Below are 20787 nucleotides of genomic sequence, written 5' to 3' on the forward strand. Positions count from 1 at the left end.
TTTAAAATTTTTACTGGGATTAAGGTTTTTGTATAAGTTCATTACCTTGTGACACCCAGTCACACCATGCAGGACTTCTCCATCTCTCTCCAAGTTGTCAAATGATTCAAATAAGTGTCATCCAAATTTTAATGTGCTTAGAATCACCTGGAGGAAATTAGCAAATGCAGATTCAGCTGGTCAGAAATGGGATTTGAGAGTCTGCAGTTCCAACAAGCTCCCAGGTGATGCTGATGCTGCGGGTCCCTCACACACACTGGGAGTGGCAAGGAGAGAAGCAGCTTTGGAGCACTGCCTCTGGAAAACCACTTGAGCTCACTGCTTTCTGTGGGAGCAGATCTTTGACAACTCTCTCAAGTTAGTTTTTGATAATTATTTTATGTCTAATTAGATTTTTCTTTCTCATCTAGGATAATACCTGCTATATTTTTCTAGAAATTCATGCATTTACCCTAGGGTTTCAAACTCATTACTGTGGAGTTGAACAAAACAAACTTTTTAATAATTTAATTTCCATTCCCTTTTTCATGTTTTTTATATTGAATGTTTTTGTTGCTCCCCCCCCTCCCCCCCACCCATTGATTAGATTACATGGCTTTTCTTTTCTTAAATAACCACCTCTTGGACTTATTTATCAATTGTTTCCACCATCATGTCTTTTTAAAATTTATATTAGCTGGTCTCTAACTTTGTAATCTGAATGTTTGGCTCTCTTATTTTCCTTCTTGGTGGAGTGTGTGTATCATCGTCTTCTAAGAATGTGAACCGAAGTCAACAAATCTGAGCTCCAGCCGCACTCTCTCTTCCCACCACACCTCTGCTGCCCCAGCCCTGCCTCCGGCCCAGGACTGCACCCTCCAGATGTAATTGACATCAATGGCTTTCCCTAGACTTTTTGCTAAGGGACCTGAAAAGAACTCAGAGACCAGCTTAAGTTGACAAAGCCTTCCCACATCACTGAGAGAATAGACTTGGCAGGCTTGTGTTTTGAAAAGCAGTGGAGGGTGCGCTCTGTCAAGGCTCAGACATGATGAAGAAATAATCGAAGAGCAAAACGTCACTTAGGTGGCTAAACATGACTGGCAGCAGGGCTGGATTCCCCTTCAGCATTGAACACCTCACAGGCCATCCTCTGTGTAGGCAGGCTGCTTTCTAGTGGCTCCACAGGCCTGGCCATGTCCGGGGCTGCCTTTATTCAAAGACTTCTGTTCTCTCTTAACCAGGATCACTTAACTCTCTGAAACTCCAGTGATAACAAATCAAAACTGGCACAAACATCCAGCTTTCCAATCTCTAAGGTCATTGTTTTTTCCCTGCTGGGAAATTCTTTCATTCCTAATTTTCCTCTACCTTTCTTTCCCTTCATCCCCTACGATAGATTTCGAACCCCAGGGAGGTTAGGACTCTGTCCCATTCTTCACCCTGGGCTGTCCACCCTCCGACCCCCACCCTACCTGGCATGGTACTCAAAGGTGCATTTTCCCGGGGTCTGTACCTGGAAATCATTGCAGCTGTTAGCCTGTGTCACGTGGGGCTGGCTAAGTGCAGGGCAACGCGGTTGTACGTGTTGCCATGGTGACTTCTCCGTTGATGGCAGAACCACTGACTCCAGCAAGTCACAGTATTCATTTTTGCCATAGGAATGCTATGAGTAGCTCATGAAAATGGAGGCGAGTTGAGCTCAGTGTTATCCCTTGACTTGGGTGTCTTTCCTTGGCCCTCAGCAATCCCCCATTCAAATGCTTCCTACTGTACCTGCATTTTTGAGTATTCTTCAATATCATGCATCTGTTACAGCACCATATCACTCAGCTGTGGAGGCACTCAGAGGCGCACAACACCCTCTAAATTATCCGCCATCACTTCTTTTACTGCCTCGTTTAAAAAGACAATTGTCAGAATTCCCAGGTGTGAATTCTCCCAGGGGAATCTCTGCCAGTCACCACCTGGCAATGTTAGTTCCACCTCTGCTGGCCAATCAGCACCTTTTGTCCTTGCTATGATCTCTACAGTTGCAGAAACATTTTCCTGATGAGGTTTTTAACCCATCACCACATGCTTTTCAGAGGAAAGTCACTGTGTAAATACCAATAACTAATACATGATAAATTGCTTCACTCCTTTGAGATCTTTGTCTGATTCCACGTGCTCTGCATAGACTATTCAGAAATTCTAAAGATGGATGCAGATTCCTAATTCTGCTGTTGAGTTTGTTCCTGAGAGCAACGCTGAAAGACTTTTAAAAAATTAAAATCAGCTTTATGTTGAAATGTAATTGTACATAAATATCCATAGGAATGTATGGAGTTACAGTTATTTCAAACAGAGAATAAGATGAATTGCTTTGGAAACTCCTCTTTAAACATGCTAAAATGATTTTCAGTCATTTACTTCGGAACTTTAACTTTTAGAAAACTGGAAAGGATACAGATAAATTTATAAACGATTTTAATTGTTGAAATGCTTTCAATGCATGATTTTGTTTTATCCTGGAATGGCCACATGTGATAGGCAAAGTGGACATTATCAGCCACATTTTAAAGATAAGGAGAATGCAGCTCAGAGAAAATAAATGTATTCATTCCCTCAGCAAACACTGAATGGGTGGCCACAGAAGCGCTGTGCACAGCCCTGGCTATACGTTAGTCACCTGGGGAGCTTTTTACAAATCCCGATGCCTGGTCCCCATCCAAGGGATTCCTAGTGTGCATCAGGATTGTGAAGCAATGGGGACTGAGTTCATAGCATCTTGCTCAAAAGTATGCAGAGTAGCATTATCAAGTGGAAAATGCATATATTTCAGATTCAGTGATGTTTTTTCCCCACTATTCCTTCCTCTCAATGAAATTTTTGGATTAAAACATACAATTCCAGTTCTTTATTCTGAACTGACTATTTTCTATCACCCTTTAAATATAATGCAGACATCTGGAAGGATATGTAATTTGCATACCTGTTGGTGAAATTCCAGCCTGTAAATACAACTTTGCTCTTTCTTGTTCCACTTTCCCCTTGCGGATAAGGAATACATCATCCCCAAGGCTGCTAGAGCCAATTAAATGTTTTTTCACACTCTGTTGACATGAATGAGAAGAACTGTGACAGAGCCACATGGCTTATGCCAGGACTTTATCACGCTATCTTTATAATGATGTGAGCCAGCACCAGGGAGGAATGGTGTGGGGAACCATCAGGAAGCTTTGATAACCAAGGATAATTTGTTTCATCAATTTCTCCTTGATGGCCATTTGCCATTTCACCTGTCAGGAAGCAAAAGTAGTTGTCCTGTGAGATCTCAGGTTAACTCAAGAAGAGAACAGCTCAGACAACAACGGAAGCATATTTAGCATGGGGCTTTCATATTCAGTTCTCTGAAGCCAGCCTTCTTGGAAGAAAATACATTGTCTTGGGATTGGAATTATATATTTCCCTTGTGCTAATGCAACCGAAAAGAGTATTTCAAAACCAAGAGCCCAACTGGGCATCCATAAAAGACTCAAAATATGTGTAGAATTAATTTTAAAACCACTTTAGGTTTGCCCACGCCCCCCTTCTAACCGCACAGTGGAGCCCGAATCTGGTTGCCTGTCCTGTGGTCAGGGTGACTCCACCATGTTCTCAGCAATGCTCCTCATCTATGTATTATACCAGTTTGTGAAAACTTACGAATAAAAAGGATCACCCTCACATTTTGATGAAATAGCAGTCACAACACAAACATCCCACGCATATTGGCAGAGCCGGCCCACGGAGCGCAGAAGCACGTTCATCACGTAAAGCTGAAAGCAGCATCTTCCGCAAGTTCGGATACGGAGGTTCCAGCAGAAGATTAAATATTTTTAAATGCTTTTTATTATTCACTGAACTCCCCTTGAAAGACACAGAATGACAATAAAAGCAAATCAGTAATATTCAGCCATTTCCAAAGGATCCATCCACAGCCAAAGTACGGCCTTTGAATTTACTAGAAACTTTCAGAGGGACAGTAAAAGGAGTCCCTTCATCCTTGCTTGAGTCCTAAAATAACATGTGCCTAAGTATTCTCACAAATGATGAAGCGCACCTCTTGAGTAGACTTAAGGTGATAAAATGTTATTTTCACCGAGCTCCCAAGCCATACATCGTGGAAGTCCAAAGCCCTCACTGATAATTGCATAATGCTCAGGGGATGTGTTTCTCTGCAGAAGTCTGAAGACAACAGATCCAGGGTCTCCTGAAGACTTTCATCTTATGAATTGTGCAAATCCCTGACCACTCCCTGAGGAAAGGCGAAATACATCAGAGAATGTCCTTAAAATATCCCTTTTTGACTTACTATAATTGGTTGCTTTCCTCTTTTAACATCATAATCTTCTCAGCCACCCTCTCCCGGGAAACTGGGGCTATTTCTATGACTCAGCAAACAACCAATTCTTTGCTAATAAGGAAACCACAGGTTCTCTTAGCTGAGACTCCTGTATAGCAGGTGTGTTCACAAAACTTGGTGAGCACCCATTTCTGTGACGCAGCATTCCATAAAGCCAGAGGCAGTCACTGAGGCTGTCTGACATACCGTAATATGACCATATGGCTTCAGTGTCCTGTATTGCACCCATGCAGCAGTAGAACCAGCAGTAAATTTTTTTTTTTTTTTTTTTTTTTTTTTTTTTTTTTTTTTTTGAGACAGGCTCACTCGTCGCCCAGGCTGGAGTGCAGTGGTGTGATCTTGGCTCACTGCAAGCTCCACTTCCCGGGTTCACACCATTCTTCTGCCTCAGCCTCCCAAGTAGCTGGGACTACAGGCACCCGCCACCACGCCCGGCTAATTTTTTGTACTTTTAGTAGAGACGAGGTTTCACCGTGTTAGCCAAGATGATCTTGATCTTCTGACCTTGTGATCCACCAGCCTCAGCCTCCCAAAGTGTTGGGATTACAGGTGTGAGCCACCGCGCCTGGCCAAGAATTTTTTTTTCAAAAAACAAATCCATAAGCTTCAGAAACTTCCACAGTTCAGTATTTTTTAAAATGTCTAGCCAGGCGCAGTGGCACATGCCTATAGTCCCAGCTACATGAGTCCAGGAGTTCAAGATCAGCCTGAGCAACATAGCAAGACCCTGTCTCTAAAAAGAAAATTTAAAAATGCATCTGTTCTCTCTCATGTATGCCTTTAAATGCATCCATAGCATCAAGAACCTAAATGCCAACATCCCAATATTTTTTCTCCCTGATACACTAGCTTTAGAGACTCAACTTGTATTTTTGCTTTGAACCAGGAAAAAGGTATCCAAGGTCATACTAAGATAACCATTTATTAAACTCCTTGGCTGTTTTTTCCTAAACTGTAATAAACTCCCCCGCTCCAACATTCAACATACTAAAGAATTCTCTCTGAAATTAACACAGTGTTCCTATTATTGCTTTCACAACACTAAAAAGAAATAGAACTAACGGAGTTGAACTGTGAGGCATCCTGGCAGGCAAATCATTAAATTCACACAAATGATTCGGCCAAGGGAAAAGGGACAAGGTTCTCAGAAGGAATTATTTCAGTTCCCTCTCAGGCACTGCATTAAATTAAAACACACGCACACGCGCGTGTGCGTGCACACACACACGAGCAGCTGGAGACCTGAACCACCAACGGTCTACATTAAATTTCTGCAACTGAAAGTGAGGCGGGTATTCAAGCACTCTGGAGCCTGTTAGAAATACAGATGCCCAGGTCCCCCACCCAAGACCAACTCAGGCAGAAGCAGCATTTTTACCAGAGCTCAAGGCATCTGCATGCCCCTTAATGTTGTAAAGCTCTGAACCAGAGTGCTCTCCCGCAAAGGCATCTCAGACTGAGACAGGAGGAGAAAAAGCCTAAAGAGGTTCAGCACTTTTTCAAGGCCAAAGAACCCACCAGTTACACAAGTGTAGAGCCCTTTGTCCCTGACACTCAGAGCCCTGCATGCATAGGAAGTGACAGCCCCTTCCGGGGAACCCTGCTGCCGCCACGCGCATTCTGGAAACTGTGCAGCAGGAGAAACAGCGCTTTCCCTCAGACCAGGGTTTAAATGGCACTTCCCGAATTTATCATTTTCCCCCAGATTTGGGGCTTCTTCCTCCTTGCACTCCTGTTAACATCAGCATGAATTCATAGACACCCTGCAGCGGAAAGGAAAAGAAGCCGCGACAAACCTCAACAAAGAGCCATACGGCAGTGTTAACCAAGTGGTCCAGTCCTGCCTCAGCGTTTACAGGGGATTGGTTCCAGAATCCCCAAAGACACCCAAATCCACAGATGCGCAAGTTCCTGATAGCAAATAGTGTGGTAAATACCTACATATAACTACACACACCCTCCCATATACTTTAAATTCTCTCTAGATTACTTATAATGCCTAATACAACATAAATGCTATGTAAAGAGTTGTTGGCCAGGTGCGGCGGCTCACACCTGTAATCCCAGCACTTTGGGAGGCTGAGGCAAGCAGATCACGAGGTCAGGAGTTCAAGACCAGCCTAACCAACATGGTGAAACCCCATCTCTACTAAAAATACAAAAATTAGCCAGGCATGGTGGCATGTGCCTGTAATTCCAGCGAATCAGGAGGCTGAGGCAGGAAAATCGTTTGAACCCAGGAAGCAGAGGTTGCAGTGAGCTGAGATTGCACCACTACACTCCAGCTTGGGTGACAGAACGAGACTCCATCTCAAAAAAAAAAAAAAAAAAAAGAATTGTTATACTGGATTGTTTAGGGAATAATGACAAGAAAAAAATATCTGTACATGTTCAGTACAGATGAAACTTTCTTTCCTGAATATTTTTGATCCGAGTTGGGTTGAATCCACGGATGGAGAACCCGTGGATATGGAGGGCCAGCTGGATGGCTGCCCTGGCAGTGAGGCTCTCTGATCCAGACTTTCAAGGTTCGCCCTGAGAACTACAGTAAGATGCACGGACAGAGTCCTGAATGAGGAGTCAAAAGACCTCGTCCTTGTAGCAGTGACTCCGGCACCCATCAACCACATGGCTTTAACCTAATTATCATCCATTCTGCATTTTTGCCTCCTCAACTGTAGAGAGGTTGTGGAACTACAGAATCTATAAAGGCCAGCTGTCACAATCAATACTCTGCAAGTGCCCATAATATTTTACAATAATAACTTTGACCATTGATTTATAAACAATTATAACTAAACATTAAGACTGGAACAATTTACCCACCTGAGAAATAACAAGACATATTTATCTCACATGAAAATGGACACCAAATACCTTACCTTAGTGTTTATTTCATGAAATACAAAGTCTGAGCATATATTAATAATGAGCTATTTTCTTTTTCTTTTTCTTTTTTTTTTTTTTGATACAGAGTCTTGCTTTGTTGCCCAGGCTGGAGTGCAGTGGCGCAATCTTGGCTCACTGCAAGCTCCACCTCCCAGGTTCACACCATTCTCCTGCCCCAGCCTCCCGAGTAGGTGGGACTACAGGCGCCCGCCACCACACCTGGCTAATTTTTTGTATTTTTTAGTAGAGACGGGGTTTCACCGTGTTAGCCAGGATGGTCTCTATCTCCTGACCTCGTGATCCGCCTGCCTTGGCCTCCCAAAGTTCTGGGATTACAGGCGTGAGCCACTGCGCCCGGCCTAATGAGTTATTTTCAATTAAAATACATCTTTGTCGTTAATCAGACAAGAGTGCAATGTCAGCCTGCTCTGAGAGTATTAATAAATCTTTTTCCTGAAAGGCAATTGAGACAGTTCAGAAGTTAACTAAGTAACTGGTAGAAAGAGGGAGTACAATGCAATCAATTGCCCGTTCAGTCCTTTCATATGAAAGTTGGTATTATTTAAACAATCATAACGTATAGCCGATGATGACAAATTTGTGTATTCTGTTTCTCTTCACTCGACCTCTTTTGGCCACTGGATCTTAGATGATCATTCTAGCAGCTGCCACTTTCTCACTCCTTGAAGAAGAAATGTAAGGCTTGTTTAACTTCTCAAATCAGAAGCCAAGTCACAATCACCTTCCCCTATTTGAAACTGGAAATGTCGGCTAGCTTGTTTTTTTTTTAGAAACGGAGGCAAAGGGTAGAGAGAGAAATGTGAAACTCAGGATCATGTCAGTCCATGCCACATCATGCTCTGCCCACAGAAAAACCTGCTGACTTTGAGAAATCGCTCCCTCCCAAAAATGTGATTAGCAGGGATCCTCTTTTAAAATAGAACAATGTCCCTTGTATCTTCAGCATCTTAGTCGATAACCATTTGTTTTCATATCTGTTTCAGAAATATCAATAGTGAATGACTAAAAACAGTAGTTAAGAAAAACAATCATTTTCTGCTATATAACTCAGATTTGAAAAGAGAATAAAATGTAATACAACAAAGAAGCTAAGAACAAAGGCAGAGATACCTTATCTAGCCCAGACCTCACTGTAAAAATAATGTTGCAATTTAAATTAAATTATAATTAATAGCAATTTTGTTGAAGTGTCTCAAATTATTACTTTAGATGCTGAAACTCCAGTGGTTTCCATGGAGATATTTTCTCTAGGAGATGTCAGATATGATCTAATTTTTTTGTCTCTGATATATGACAACATGAAGCTTCCAGAGCCTTTCATTTTGGGGGAGTTTATGTTAGATATTTCAATTTATTTTTATATGCACTTCAATATGTTTTGTTTGCAATTGGTTTCTGAGCCTAAATATTTTGAAACTTAGTAAATAAGGACCACAACCACTAAATTTATCTTCTGCAGATTAAAAAAAAAAAAAAAAAAAAAAGCTTTACTCTCTCCTTATTCACTAGGACAGACAATAAATTATAGGCTAGAGAATTCAAATCTCTTTTCAATATTCTGTTCTTACAATTTTTTTTTTTTCTTTTTGAGATAGAGTCTCGCTCTGTTGTCCAGGCTGGACTGTAGTGGCACGATCTCAGCTCACTGCAACCTCCCCCTCCTGGGTTCAAGCAATTCTCCTGCCTCAGCCTCTCAAGTAACTGGGACTACAGGCGTATACCACCATGCCTGGCTTTTTTTTTCTTTGAGACGGAGTCTCACTCTGTCATGCAGGCTGGAGTGCAGTGGCGCAATCTTGGCTCACTGCAACCTCCACCTCCCGCGTTCATGCCATTCTCCTGAGCCTCAGCCTCCCAAGTAGCTGGGACTTCCAGCGCCTGCCACCACGCCCAACTAATTTTTTGTATTTTTAGTAGAGACAGGGTTTCGCCGTGTTATCCAGGATAGTCTCGATCTCCTGACCTCATGATCCGCCTGCCTCCGCCTCCCAAAGTGCTGGGATTACAGGCGTGAGCCACGGCACCCAGCCTATAGCTGTCTTTTAAATTCATTTCTAGTACTTAAGCATCTGCCCTGAAACTTGTTTTATAATTTTTCATATTTTGTAAATGGAATCAAAAGTTATATTCAATATAATATTTTAAAGCACGATTTACACGATTCCTGGTTTCGTGTTTCTGCAAAGGTAATGGGTCATTCTCTCTGTGCTGCTTTGGCCCATCAGGGGTCTGTATGTGTCACCAAAGGAAGGTCAGATTTTTGTGCTTCTGCAACGTGGGCTCTGAGTTCTTAGCCTGCCACATTGCTCAGCTGATGCTGCCATCATGTGTAATTATCCTTTGTCAGATAACTTCTGAAGAAAAGCAAACACAGTCAGAAGCCTTTAGATTTCGTTGGCTTCCCCAGACAGCCCACTAACCACAGAAAAAGCAGTTGGGCTAAATTGGTTGGTTGCCTTCAGACCCTACCATGATGTTGGTCATTTGATAGAGCTGGCATAGACTGATGCCTTCTCATCAGAGACAATTCAGCTGAGTGTTTAATGAATGGTTTCTGGAGCCAACTTCTGGGTTCAAATACTAGCTCCACCATTTCCTGGTTTTGTGACCTCAGACAAGTTTTTATCCTTCCAAAATGGGATGAATGTGTCAAGGCTCACATGAGGATTAAACGAGTTAGCATGAAAAGGAGTGGCAACAGGGCCTGAAATGTAGGAAGTGCTATTATTATTTCCTAAACAGCTTGTTCCCGAAATCTGAATTTCATGTAAATCAACATGAAAAGTTTTGTACTCCACAATAGAAGAAAAGCACTTCTGGGCCAGTTCTACCACAACTAACCGCTTGATTTTCTGCCATTTTTGCAACTTTGCCTTTGAAGGTTGCTCTATGGTCATAGAATTCAAAGTTGGACTGGGCCCTAGAAAGCTTAGTGTTTGAGGAAACTCTAGTCCAAATGATGACTCATTTCACATAATCTTAGAAGTTAGAGCTTTACCAGTCATTGCATCGAAACAACCTATGTGGCCTTTTGTTTGATGTTGGAGTTCAGAAGTTGTCACTGGCATTCAAGAGTCCCTCTTGCCCCAGCGGCCAAGGGAAGGACATCACCCTCACCCCTGCCCAGCACACAGATGTGAGAGGTGCTCACTCCTTGGTCATCTTGCTATCACAGCAAAGCCTTTCAGGGATGTAGTGGAGAGAAGGGTGAAACACCTTTAAAAATGGAATGAAACTGGCCGGGCGCAGTGGCTCTCACCTGGAATCCCAGCACTTTGGGAGGCCGAGGCGGGCTGATCACGAGGTCAGGAAATCGAGACCATCCTGGCTAACACAGTGAAACCCCGTCTCTACTGAAAATACAAAAAATTAGCTGGGCATGGTGGTGGGCGCCTGTAGTCCCCACTACTCGGGAGGCTGGGGCAGGAGAATGGCGTGAACCTGGGAGGCGGAGCTTGCAGTGAGCCGAGATTGTGCCACTGTACTGCAGCCTGGGCAACAGAGTGAGACTCCGTCTCAAAAAAATAAATAAAAAATAAAAAGAAAAGAAATGGAATGAAACTGTCATATTCTATATTCTTTTTTAGAAAATGAAAGTATACTTTTTCTCACCCAGTTCCAACATATGACTGCCCTTACAAAGTATGTTTGATTGTTTTGTTTTCTTAACTTGAAAATGAAAGAAGGGAAAATGTACAGTAGTGAGCTCTCAGACTGCTTCTCATAGGGGAGACAAAGACAGTAGAAGGGAAGGTGTGACTGCAGCATGTCTGAATATGTTTGAGGACCGATCATGTATCTGCCTTCTTGGGTGAGGAGCACAGTAGTACATATGTGTGTGGGGGCACTAAAGCCTTAGCCAGACTGTTTACTAAGCATGCGCCTAGGAGAAGAATCTCCCATCATCAATTCCTCCAGCAATATGTCCTGCCTGGCCTGTGCTGGGTGGAGGAGGGGAGGAGAGCTAATCTCTGAGTGGTGCAATGGAAACATGGTCTACAAATATAGAAACATGGATGACCACACACAAGAAGGACATGTGCAAGGGAAGTATGCAGAAATATGAGGGCTTTTGTAAGACTATAAATCAGACTGGAATGGCACCATGCTTTGGTGGTTAACCTGGAGTGTCATTTGGGGATCCAGAAGAGAAGTGTGTTGAATATAGTCTCTGCTTATTTGATGAAAGACTGGTCTTGAGAATGTTATAGCTAGTCTATTCCAAATTTGGACCTACTCACAATGCTTCCCAACGTATAGGTTCCTTGATACTCCAACACCACTAAAATTGTTCAGCTCTCCCAGCAAGCTGGGTGAGGGGAACATGGATGTTAGCAGAATAGATGAGCTTTATCATCCATGTCTCAGTCATGTTTCTTGGTCTCCATTTTTCTCTATGCACATGTCCAAGAGCATGTTGGTTCCCAGGGGAAAGGACAGTTGCAATAAAATATATCCATCAAAATAGCAATTGCTTTGATTGCCAGAATAAAATGGCTTTGCCTCAAGGGAGTAAGCACTCACATGCATTAGGACAACCAGGCTTACGTTATAAAGAGATCCAGGAAAACATGAATGCTCACACAAAACAAAGATTTTGCCCTTGAAATGTATAAGGCTTCCTGACCTGAGGGTTTTCTACAAATTGTTTTCTAACAATAACCAAAGTCCAGTGGACTAGGAGTCATTAATATATTTTCTATATTCAATATGTCCATCTCCTTTGTTAGGAATAAGAATCCTGCCTCACTGTAAGGATTTAGTTGAGACTAGGCATCTGACTTTCAAAATTCTACCTGCATAGAAGGCTTTATTATTAGAAGAAGCTATACAATGTTTACATACCTCTTAATAGACTGATTTTAATTATGCCAGTCAATGGACATCCATTTAGCCCTTGCTACTGCATTATTAGTCACTGGAACTGCAAACACGATTAAGATTGGTCTCTGACTTTAAGAGGATGACTGTTATGTAAGAAGTCACAAGAATTAAGACTATTCCCATTTAGAAAAGGGACACACACAATCTGAGGTCACTGAGGATACTTTTAGGAAAGTAGTAAGATCTGATGGACAAAGAAAAGGAAAGTAAACCAGATGTCCAGACAGAGTGCCATATGGAAGAGAAAAGGGGTGTCAACTGGAAGCATTAGGAACTCCTATGAGACGGGAGAGTTCCCTGGACCCCTTCACTGGACTTGCAATGGGTGCAGCTCACTCAAACCTTTTGTGAAAGGGGAGCACACAGGCAAGTGGGTGCCGCAGCTGGGGTGAACGCTTTTGGGCTCTGGTCCCACAGCAGCTTCTAGGGGTATGCTCTTTTAGCAGTTGCTATCTGGGGATGGCTAAGTGTTAGCCAGCTCAGTGGAGACAGGGTGACAGCCTTTTACCCCCTGCCCTCTTGGTACTCAGGTCCTTATCTGGCGTCCGAGAAGGATCAGGTCACAACGGTTTTTATTGAGTGATGGAAGTGGCTCTCAGTGGGATGGGGAGCCGGAAAGGGATGAAATGGAAGGATAATTCTCTTCAGTCATCCTGAGCCAAACTGCTTTCCAACTGTCCGGTTGCCTCTTCAACATTCAGATGCTTCTTCTCCTCTTGACGTTCAGCCGCTTGTTCTCTTCTCTCCTCTGCCACGCTGCTCTGCTCCTCTGCCAGTGGAGCTTGGGGTATTTATGGGTACAGGATTGGGGGGCCTGGCAGGCCAGGGTGGTTTTGGAAAAAAGCAGCATTTGGGTGGGAAAACAAGGCTGTGTAGTTCTCATTTAGGGCTGTGGGCTCAGGTTTGTGGGTGGAACCCTTGCCAGGGACTCCACCCTCTTCTACCCAGTATTTCCCTGCCTCCTGCCCGTATCACCTATACCTACAATGTTGAGTTGGAAAAGTGACCCCAGGAGGGAAGGGACAGGAGAGAAATACAGCTCAAGGGGGGCCTTCTTCACTATGCCCAGGAGTTCAGATTGATACCCAAAACAATCCTGTGATATTTTTAAATGTTCCTCTCTAGCGCTTGTCATTTTCCTTGCATCATCTCAGGTAACTCCTTCCACTATTTCCATATGTTCTGCTACTGTTTTTATTGGTAACCTCAAGGGAAACAGGAAGAGGTCTATGAGTATCTCTTAAGCATCTACATTTTTCTGCAGCTTTGTGGCCAAGGATGCAACACCATAAGACAGGCTTTGAAGCAGAGAGAAACCATGCTGTGGTCTACCAGCCATGTCACCTGAGCCAGAAAAGCAAACCATTCACGGTATTATGAATATCACACAATAGAATAGCAACAAATTACCACTGTAATTTTGTTTGTTTGTTTGTGGGTTTTTTTGAGACGTAGTCTCACTTTGTTGCCAGGCTGGAGTGCACCACGGTACAATCTCAGCTCACTGCAACCTCCGCCTCCTGGGTTCAAGCGATTCTCCTGCTTCAGTCTCTTGAGTAGCTGGAACTACAGGCACACGCCACCACACCCAGCTAATTTTTTTTTTTTTTTTTTTTTTGAGAAAAAAATGCACGCCACCATGCCCAGCTAAATTTTTGTATTTTTAGTAAAGGTAGGGTTTCACCATGTTGGCCAGGATGGTCTCGATCTCTCGACCTCATGATCCACTTGCCTCAGCCTCCCAAAGTGCTGGGATTACAGGCGTGAGCCACCATGCTTGGCCTACCATTGTAATTTTTTAATCACCATACTTAATATATTTTGAAGGTACATATTGTTTAAAGAAGGTCATGACGGGGCAGGGAATAGGGGAAGACAAAAAGGAGGTCAGGAAATTTCTGCGTTTATCAAAAGGAGACAGGAAATATGACTCACTCACAAAGTATCCAAATATCTAGTAAATATCTCCACCTGGGTGTCCTCCACCTGGGCACCTCCAACTCAGTATGTCCAATACAAAACTAATTAATTCCTCATCACCTAAAAGGGCTCCTCCTTCCATAGTGCCAACCCAAGCCAAACTGTCTGCAAGCGGGACCTCCTCAACCCTTCAACTCCCTGTCCCTTTCTAGCCTTCAAAAGGCAGGGTAGAGAAGATTGTGGACTTTGGAATGAACCCTACCTGGGTTCTAATTTTAGCTAGACTGCTCACAAGCTTGGTGACTTTCTAGAAGGATATGGACTAAATAGTGTCCAGAGAAGAGTAATGATAATGTCAAAAAGTCTGGAAAAGATGGGCAGTAATGTGCAAGTTTTCATTCCTGAAAAACAGCTTGTGGTCTTTGAAGGGTGTCTTGTGCCAGGGAATTGTGTACATTCATAACCAAATCTTCCTGTGCTTATGGTTTGTGGGTGGCATATCAGGCAATTTACTGTAAATGGACAAGTTCATAATTGAAACCACATCCATGCTTCAGTATATTATCTAGACTATATAAATCAAACTGTTCAAGGATGCATGGAATAAACAGACCATGTTGGACCAGGAAGTTCTCATTAGCTAGAGAACTTTATTCTCCGTTTTGTCTATTTTATTGTTCACTGTGTATCCTCAGCACTTGGAATGAAGTCTGACATATAGTAGGCATTCTACAAAGATTTAGTGAATGAGTGAATGAATACATTTGTCACATCTACTAATAGTACTTCTCTGAAGATTCAGGTTTAAAAAAGAAAGCCAAGGTTTTTATTATATGTTTTTATGTAAACCAGGTTTATTCCCATAGGATAATTTTAGGATTAATCTTATATCTGATGATAAGCCTAATAAATGAAAGATCTTTGCATTCTTGGGCTGACATTTGGGATTGGGAATGTTAATCCATGCTACCTACCCTAGAAGATCCTGAAGGGAAATGGGAAAGTGAGCTGATGGGAAAGTAGCTGACTATACCGTACTACGCATTGGTTCTCCCCATTTCCCTACCTAGCTAACTGGATTTAGGATTGGACCAATTTGGCCGGGCAAGGTGGCTCACACCTGTAATCCCAGCACTTTGAAAGGCCAAGGCAGGAGAATTGTTTGAGCCCAGGAATTCAAGACCAGCTTGGGCAACATAGGGAGACCCCATCTCTACAAAAAATAAAAAATTAGCCAGGCGTGATGGTGCACGGCTATGGTCCCAGCTACTCAGGAGACTGAGGCGGGAGGAACACTTGAGCCTGGAAGGTCCAGGTTGCAGTGAGCCATGATTGTGCCACTGCACTCCAGCCTGGGCAACATAGCAAGACCAAATCTTAAAAAAAAAAAAAAAAAAAAAAAAAGGATCAAGCCAGTTAAAACAAGCAAAAACCATCAGTGGTCTATTTTGCATCCCCCAGTTAAAGACTTGGGGGAACATGAAATCCTTGAATACTCAGAGTTAAGTTTGCTTTCATTTGTAGCTTTCTTAATGTCTGTGCTTTTTACTCAGATAGTTGAGATAATTTGGAATGTAAAGTATAATTTTCCTCATCCTTTTTTTTTTTTTTTTTTTTTTTTTTTTTTTTGAGACTGAGTCTGGCTCTGTCGCCCAGGCTGGAGTGCAGTGGCCGGATCTCAGCTCACTGCAAGCTCCACCTCCCGGGTTTACGCCATTCTCCTGCCTCAGCCTCCCGAGTAGCTGGGACCACAGGTGCCCGCCACTTCGCCCGGCTAGTTTTTTGTATTTTTTAGTAGAGACGGGGTTTCACCGTGTTAGCCAGGATGGTCTCGATCTCCTGACCTCGTGATCCGCCCGTCTCGGCCTCCCAAAGTGCTGGGATTACAGGCTTGAGCCACCGCGCCCGGCAATTTTCCTCATCCTAAACAAAAATATCAAGTCTAGCCAGGTGCAGCGGCTCATGCCTGTAATCACAGCATTTTGGGAGGCCAAGGTGAGTGGATAACTTGAGGTCAGGAGTTTGAGACCAGGTTGACCAACATGGTAAAACCCCGCCTCTACTAAAAATACAAAAATTAGCCAGGCCTGGTGGCAGGTGCCTGTAATTCCACCTACTTGGGAGGCCGAGGCAGAATCACCTGAGCCTAAAAGGCAGAGGTTGCAGTGAGCCGAGATCACACCACTGCCTGGATGACAGAGTGAGACCCTTTCCCCAGCTCTCACCTCCATAAAAAAAAGAGAATATAAAGTCTAAAAGAGAAAGGATTAAATCACATGTGTTGACAGAATCTGGAATCTCCCTTTTTGGTTGCAGCTTCCCCCCACCATAAAAAAAAAGAGAATATAAAGTCTAAAAGGGAAAGGATTAAATCACATGTGTTGACAGAATCTGGAATCTCCCTTTTTGGTTGCCGTATTTCCAAGGGGAGAGGAGGAAAAAGGGCTCTACCTGCTTTTTATCATTATCCTGGATAATCTTGGAAGTCCATAGCCCAGGAATATATTAGTGTTAGAAAATGGAGTATGTAGCAACATTCTCCCTGAATCATAACATAAACCTATTTGCCTATTTGAAATGTGTACACATTTCATTGTACCAAATAAGTACTTCTAAATTCTTTTTACATTTAATTGGTGCCATCCAGTAGCCAGAGCTTGCTTTAGACTAAGGTGACCTGCTTCTATTGGAAGATTTACCTTAACTTCTCCAACAGAAGACCAACAAATGTGAATTGTTTCTGAAGCTGGATTAGGTCCTATGGATGACAGAAGATAGATTCTGCCTTTTCCGGGCTTAAAATTTGTTTTATCTTAGAGAAATACCTAAATATAACACAATTGACTCTTATTATTTATAATAGGGAAAGAAATAGATTCACTAGGCAGTTACATTCTTCTCAACTGTTTTGAATTATTACCCCCTTACAAACTCCTGAAGTGTGCCAGTGGTCTTACTACAGCCACGAAAAATACAAGTTTGAAGGAATGATTCCTTTTTAAACTTTTTAATACTGTAGCTGTAAAAAGCTCATCTACAAATATACTGAATGCCACCAGTTGTGCATGGGGTTAAAAGTGGATGGGAAGCAGATTTCAACCAAATGTAAGAAACATATTCAAATGCATAAACTCGTCTGTCTGTGGAACTAGAGCCAGCTCAGGGAGTTCTAGGATTCTCTAATATTGCTCCAAGTGGTAAGTCATGTTTATCTAGGCCTTGTGCAAACAGAAACAGCAGGTACAGGGATGGAGGCTGTTGTGATTCTTTTGTGAGACAATGGCAAGACAGGGTCCATCAGATATGGAGATTTCATTTGGAAAAACAGTAAGTGTTAACGAATTGTATGGAGAAATAGGTTTCAAATTATTTGGGATCAATATACTTGACTCTGACACTTGACTCTTTCTTTTTGTACAGCCAGTGCAGATTTTCCATATAATCCAGGACAAGGCCAAGCTATAAGAAATGGAGTCAACAGAAACTCGGCTATCATTGGAGGTAGGTGATGTGTAGAGCAGGCTCATGTGGGGCTACTCACCTATGGAAAGCAATAATTGTCAATAACATAGTAGTCTAGGAAAAAGTTTTCTAGATTTTTACATGATTCATTTTGTTGTTTAAATAGTACACAAGATTATGAATTCTGATATGCAGAAATATAGTAAATGTGGCCAGACACAGTGGCTCACGCCTATGTAATCGCAGCACTTTGGGAGGCAAAGGTGGGCAGATTACCTGAGGTCAGGAGTTCTAGACGAGCCTAGCCAACATGGCGAAACTCCATCTCTACTAAAAATACAAAAATTAGCCAGGCATGGTGGCTCACACCTGTAATCCCAGCTGCTCGGAAGACTGAGGCAGGAGAATCTCTTGAACCTGGGAGGCAGGGGTTGCAGTGAGCCAAGATTGCACCACTGCGCTCCAGCCTGGGCAACAGAGCAAGACTCTGTTTTTAAAAAAAGAGAGAAAGATATAGTAAATGTAACATGGCTACTTTTTTCTTTTTTTTAGATGGAGTCGTGCTCTATCACCTAGGGTAGAGTGCAGTGGCGTGATCTCAGCTCACTGGAACCTCTGCCTCCGGGTTCAAACAATTCTCCTGCCTTAGCCTCCCTAGTAGCTGGGATTATAGGTGCCTGCCACCACGCCTGGCTAATTTTTGTGTTTTTAGTGGACACAGGGTTTCACCATCTTGGCCAGGCTGATCTCGAACTCCTGACCTCGTTATCCACCCGCCTCAGCCGCCTAAAGTGCTGGGATTACTGGCATGAGCCATTGCGCCTGGCCTAACCTGGCTACTTTTTAATGCCGGCTTGTAAAAAACAAATGGTAGTGGTAAGCTGGACAGACTCAAAATATGTAAGGAGGTAGTAGTGATCATAGCCAGGACATTTCTTTATCCCCTCTGATCTTTTTCAGTCTCATCCTTTTGCATCCCAAATGGTCCAGGATAGCATACTATAAAAAATGAAAAGGAAGGCTGGGCACAGTGGCTCACACCTGTAATCCCAGCACTTTGGGAGACCGAGGTGGGTGGATCACGAGGTCAGGGGATCGAGACCATCCTGGCTAACATGGTGAAACCCCGTCTCTAAATACAAAAAAAAAATTAGCCAGGCGTGGTGGTGGGCGCCTGTAGTTCCAGCTACTTGGGAGGCTGAGGCAGGAGAATGGTGTGAATCCAGGAGGCGGAGCTTGCGGTGAGCCAAGATCACGCCACTGCACTCCAGCCTGGGCGACAGAGCAAGACTCTGTCTAAATAAATAAATACATAGAAAAGAAAAGAAAAGGGAAATGCCAGTCTGGTTTCAGTTATCATAATGCAAATTATCAGAAAATTACTGGAGATCATTATTTTAAGTGAAATAAGCTAGGCACAAGAAGACAAATATTGCATGTTCTCACTGATACACAGGAGTTAAAAGATTTGAACACATGGAGGTAGAAAGAAAAACAGATAAGAGAGACTGGGAAAGTTGAGGAGGAGGAGGAAGGAGAATGAAGAGAAGTGGGTTACAGGGTGCAAACATACAGTAAGATAAAAGGAACAAATTCAGGGTTTGCTAGCAGGGTAGGATGACTATATCTAACAAAAATGTATTATACTTGGTTGATGAGCCCCTAAATACTATGACTTGATCACTATTGCATGTATACATGTAACAAATGTTCTCATGTAGCCCATAAATTTGCACAATTAAAATTTAAAAATAAAAATGTATCAGAAAATTAACAAGCTGTAGCATCTAAACTATTCCAGTGTTTTCTTCTCACCAGGGGCAGCTACATAATAATTTGACTCTCCTAAGATAGCTGTTGAGCCTCATGCGTAGATCAATATTGACATCCCTATTGCCATCAATATCCCAATCCTCACTGTTTTTTGCTTTTTTTTTAAATCAACTTAATTGAAGTATAATACATACCTATAAGTGTAACAGGTCCCTAACTTTTTTTTTTTTTTTGAGACAGTCTCACTTTCCGTTGCCCAGTCTGGAGTACAGTGGCATGATCTCAGGTTTAGTAGAGACGGGATTTCACCATGTTGGCCAGGCTGGTCTCGAACTCCTGACCTCAAGTGATCCACTCGCCTCAGCCTCCCAAAGTGCTGGGATTATAGGCGTGAGCCACTGCGCCTGGCCCCAATCTTTTTATAATTCGTGGTTGATTTGTCCTATCTAAAAAGTCTGCCTACCCAAAAGTTTTGAAGATTTTCAGCTTTCTTCTAGAAGTTGTATCGCTTCATCATTTACCGTTAGATCTTTAATCACCTCAATTTGATGTTTATAAATGGTGTGATGTTTATAAATGGTGTGAGAGAAGAGTCAAAGCCAGTGTTTTCCAAATGAATATCTTGTTATTCCAAGACCATTTGTTGAAAACAAAAAAAAACTATACTTTTCCTCAACTGAATTTTCTTGGCACTTTTTTTAAAGCAACTGACCATATGTGTGTGTGTGTCTATTTTCTAGGCTTTTTGTTTTGTTGGTCTATATATCTTTCCTTACCCAATACCATGCTTGCTTTATTGTTGTATCTTTTTTTGTTGAGATGGGAGTCTCGCTCTGTCGCCAGGCTGGAGTACAGTGGCACGATCTTGGCTCACTACAACCTCTAACTCCCTGGTTCAAGCGATTCTCCTACCTCAGCCTCCCGAGTAGCTGGACTTACAGGCATGCACCACCATGTCCAGCTAATTTGTATTTTTAGTAGAGATGGGGTTTCACCACGTTGGCCAGGATGGTCTCGATCTCCTGACCTTGTGATTCGCCCACCTCGGCCTCCCAAAGTGGTGGGATTACAGGTGTGAGCCACTGCGCCTGACCTGTTGTACCTTAATACAAAGTGTTGAAATAAACAATGTAAGTTCTCTAATCTTTTTTTGTTTTTCAAAATTATTTTGGCTATTCTATGTCTTTTGCATTTCTATATAAAATTTAGAATCAGTTTACAAATTTCTACCAAAAAAATGGGCTATAATTTAGATTGGGATTGTATTAGACCTATAAATGAACATCTTAACGATACTTAGTATTTCTATCCTTCCATGGTGTATCTATACATTTATTTGTCTCTTCAGTTGCTCTCAGCAACGTATTGTGGTTCTCAACGCAAAGTCTTGAACAACTTTTAAATTTGTGCAATTACTATTTTATTAATTTCATTTTCTAAGTGTTTCTTTCTGGCATATAAAAGTATAATTG

At 42.5% G+C, this 20787-nt stretch overlaps 2 protein-coding genes across 10 annotated transcripts in view; one reads left to right on the plus strand and one right to left on the minus strand.

Moving 5' to 3' along the window:
* Positions 1-20787, plus strand: part of CNTNAP2 (contactin associated protein 2) — a 2249322-nt gene that overhangs the window by 2224556 nt on the left and 3979 nt on the right. Inside the window, exon 23 of the mRNA XM_001094652.5 lies at positions 17501-17581. Coding sequence (XP_001094652.1) covers positions 17501-17581 — 81 coding nt within the window. The remainder of the gene's footprint in view (positions 1-17500; positions 17582-20787) is intronic.
* The window catches only part of LOC144340010 (uncharacterized), a 59297-nt gene that overhangs the window by 12516 nt on the left and 25994 nt on the right, over positions 1-20787 (minus strand). The gene's annotated exons all lie outside the window — the stretch shown is intronic.

This window comes from Macaca mulatta, chromosome 3 (assembly GCF_049350105.2).
Source record: "Macaca mulatta isolate MMU2019108-1 chromosome 3, T2T-MMU8v2.0, whole genome shotgun sequence".
Lineage (NCBI taxonomy): Eukaryota > Metazoa > Chordata > Mammalia > Primates > Cercopithecidae > Macaca > Macaca mulatta.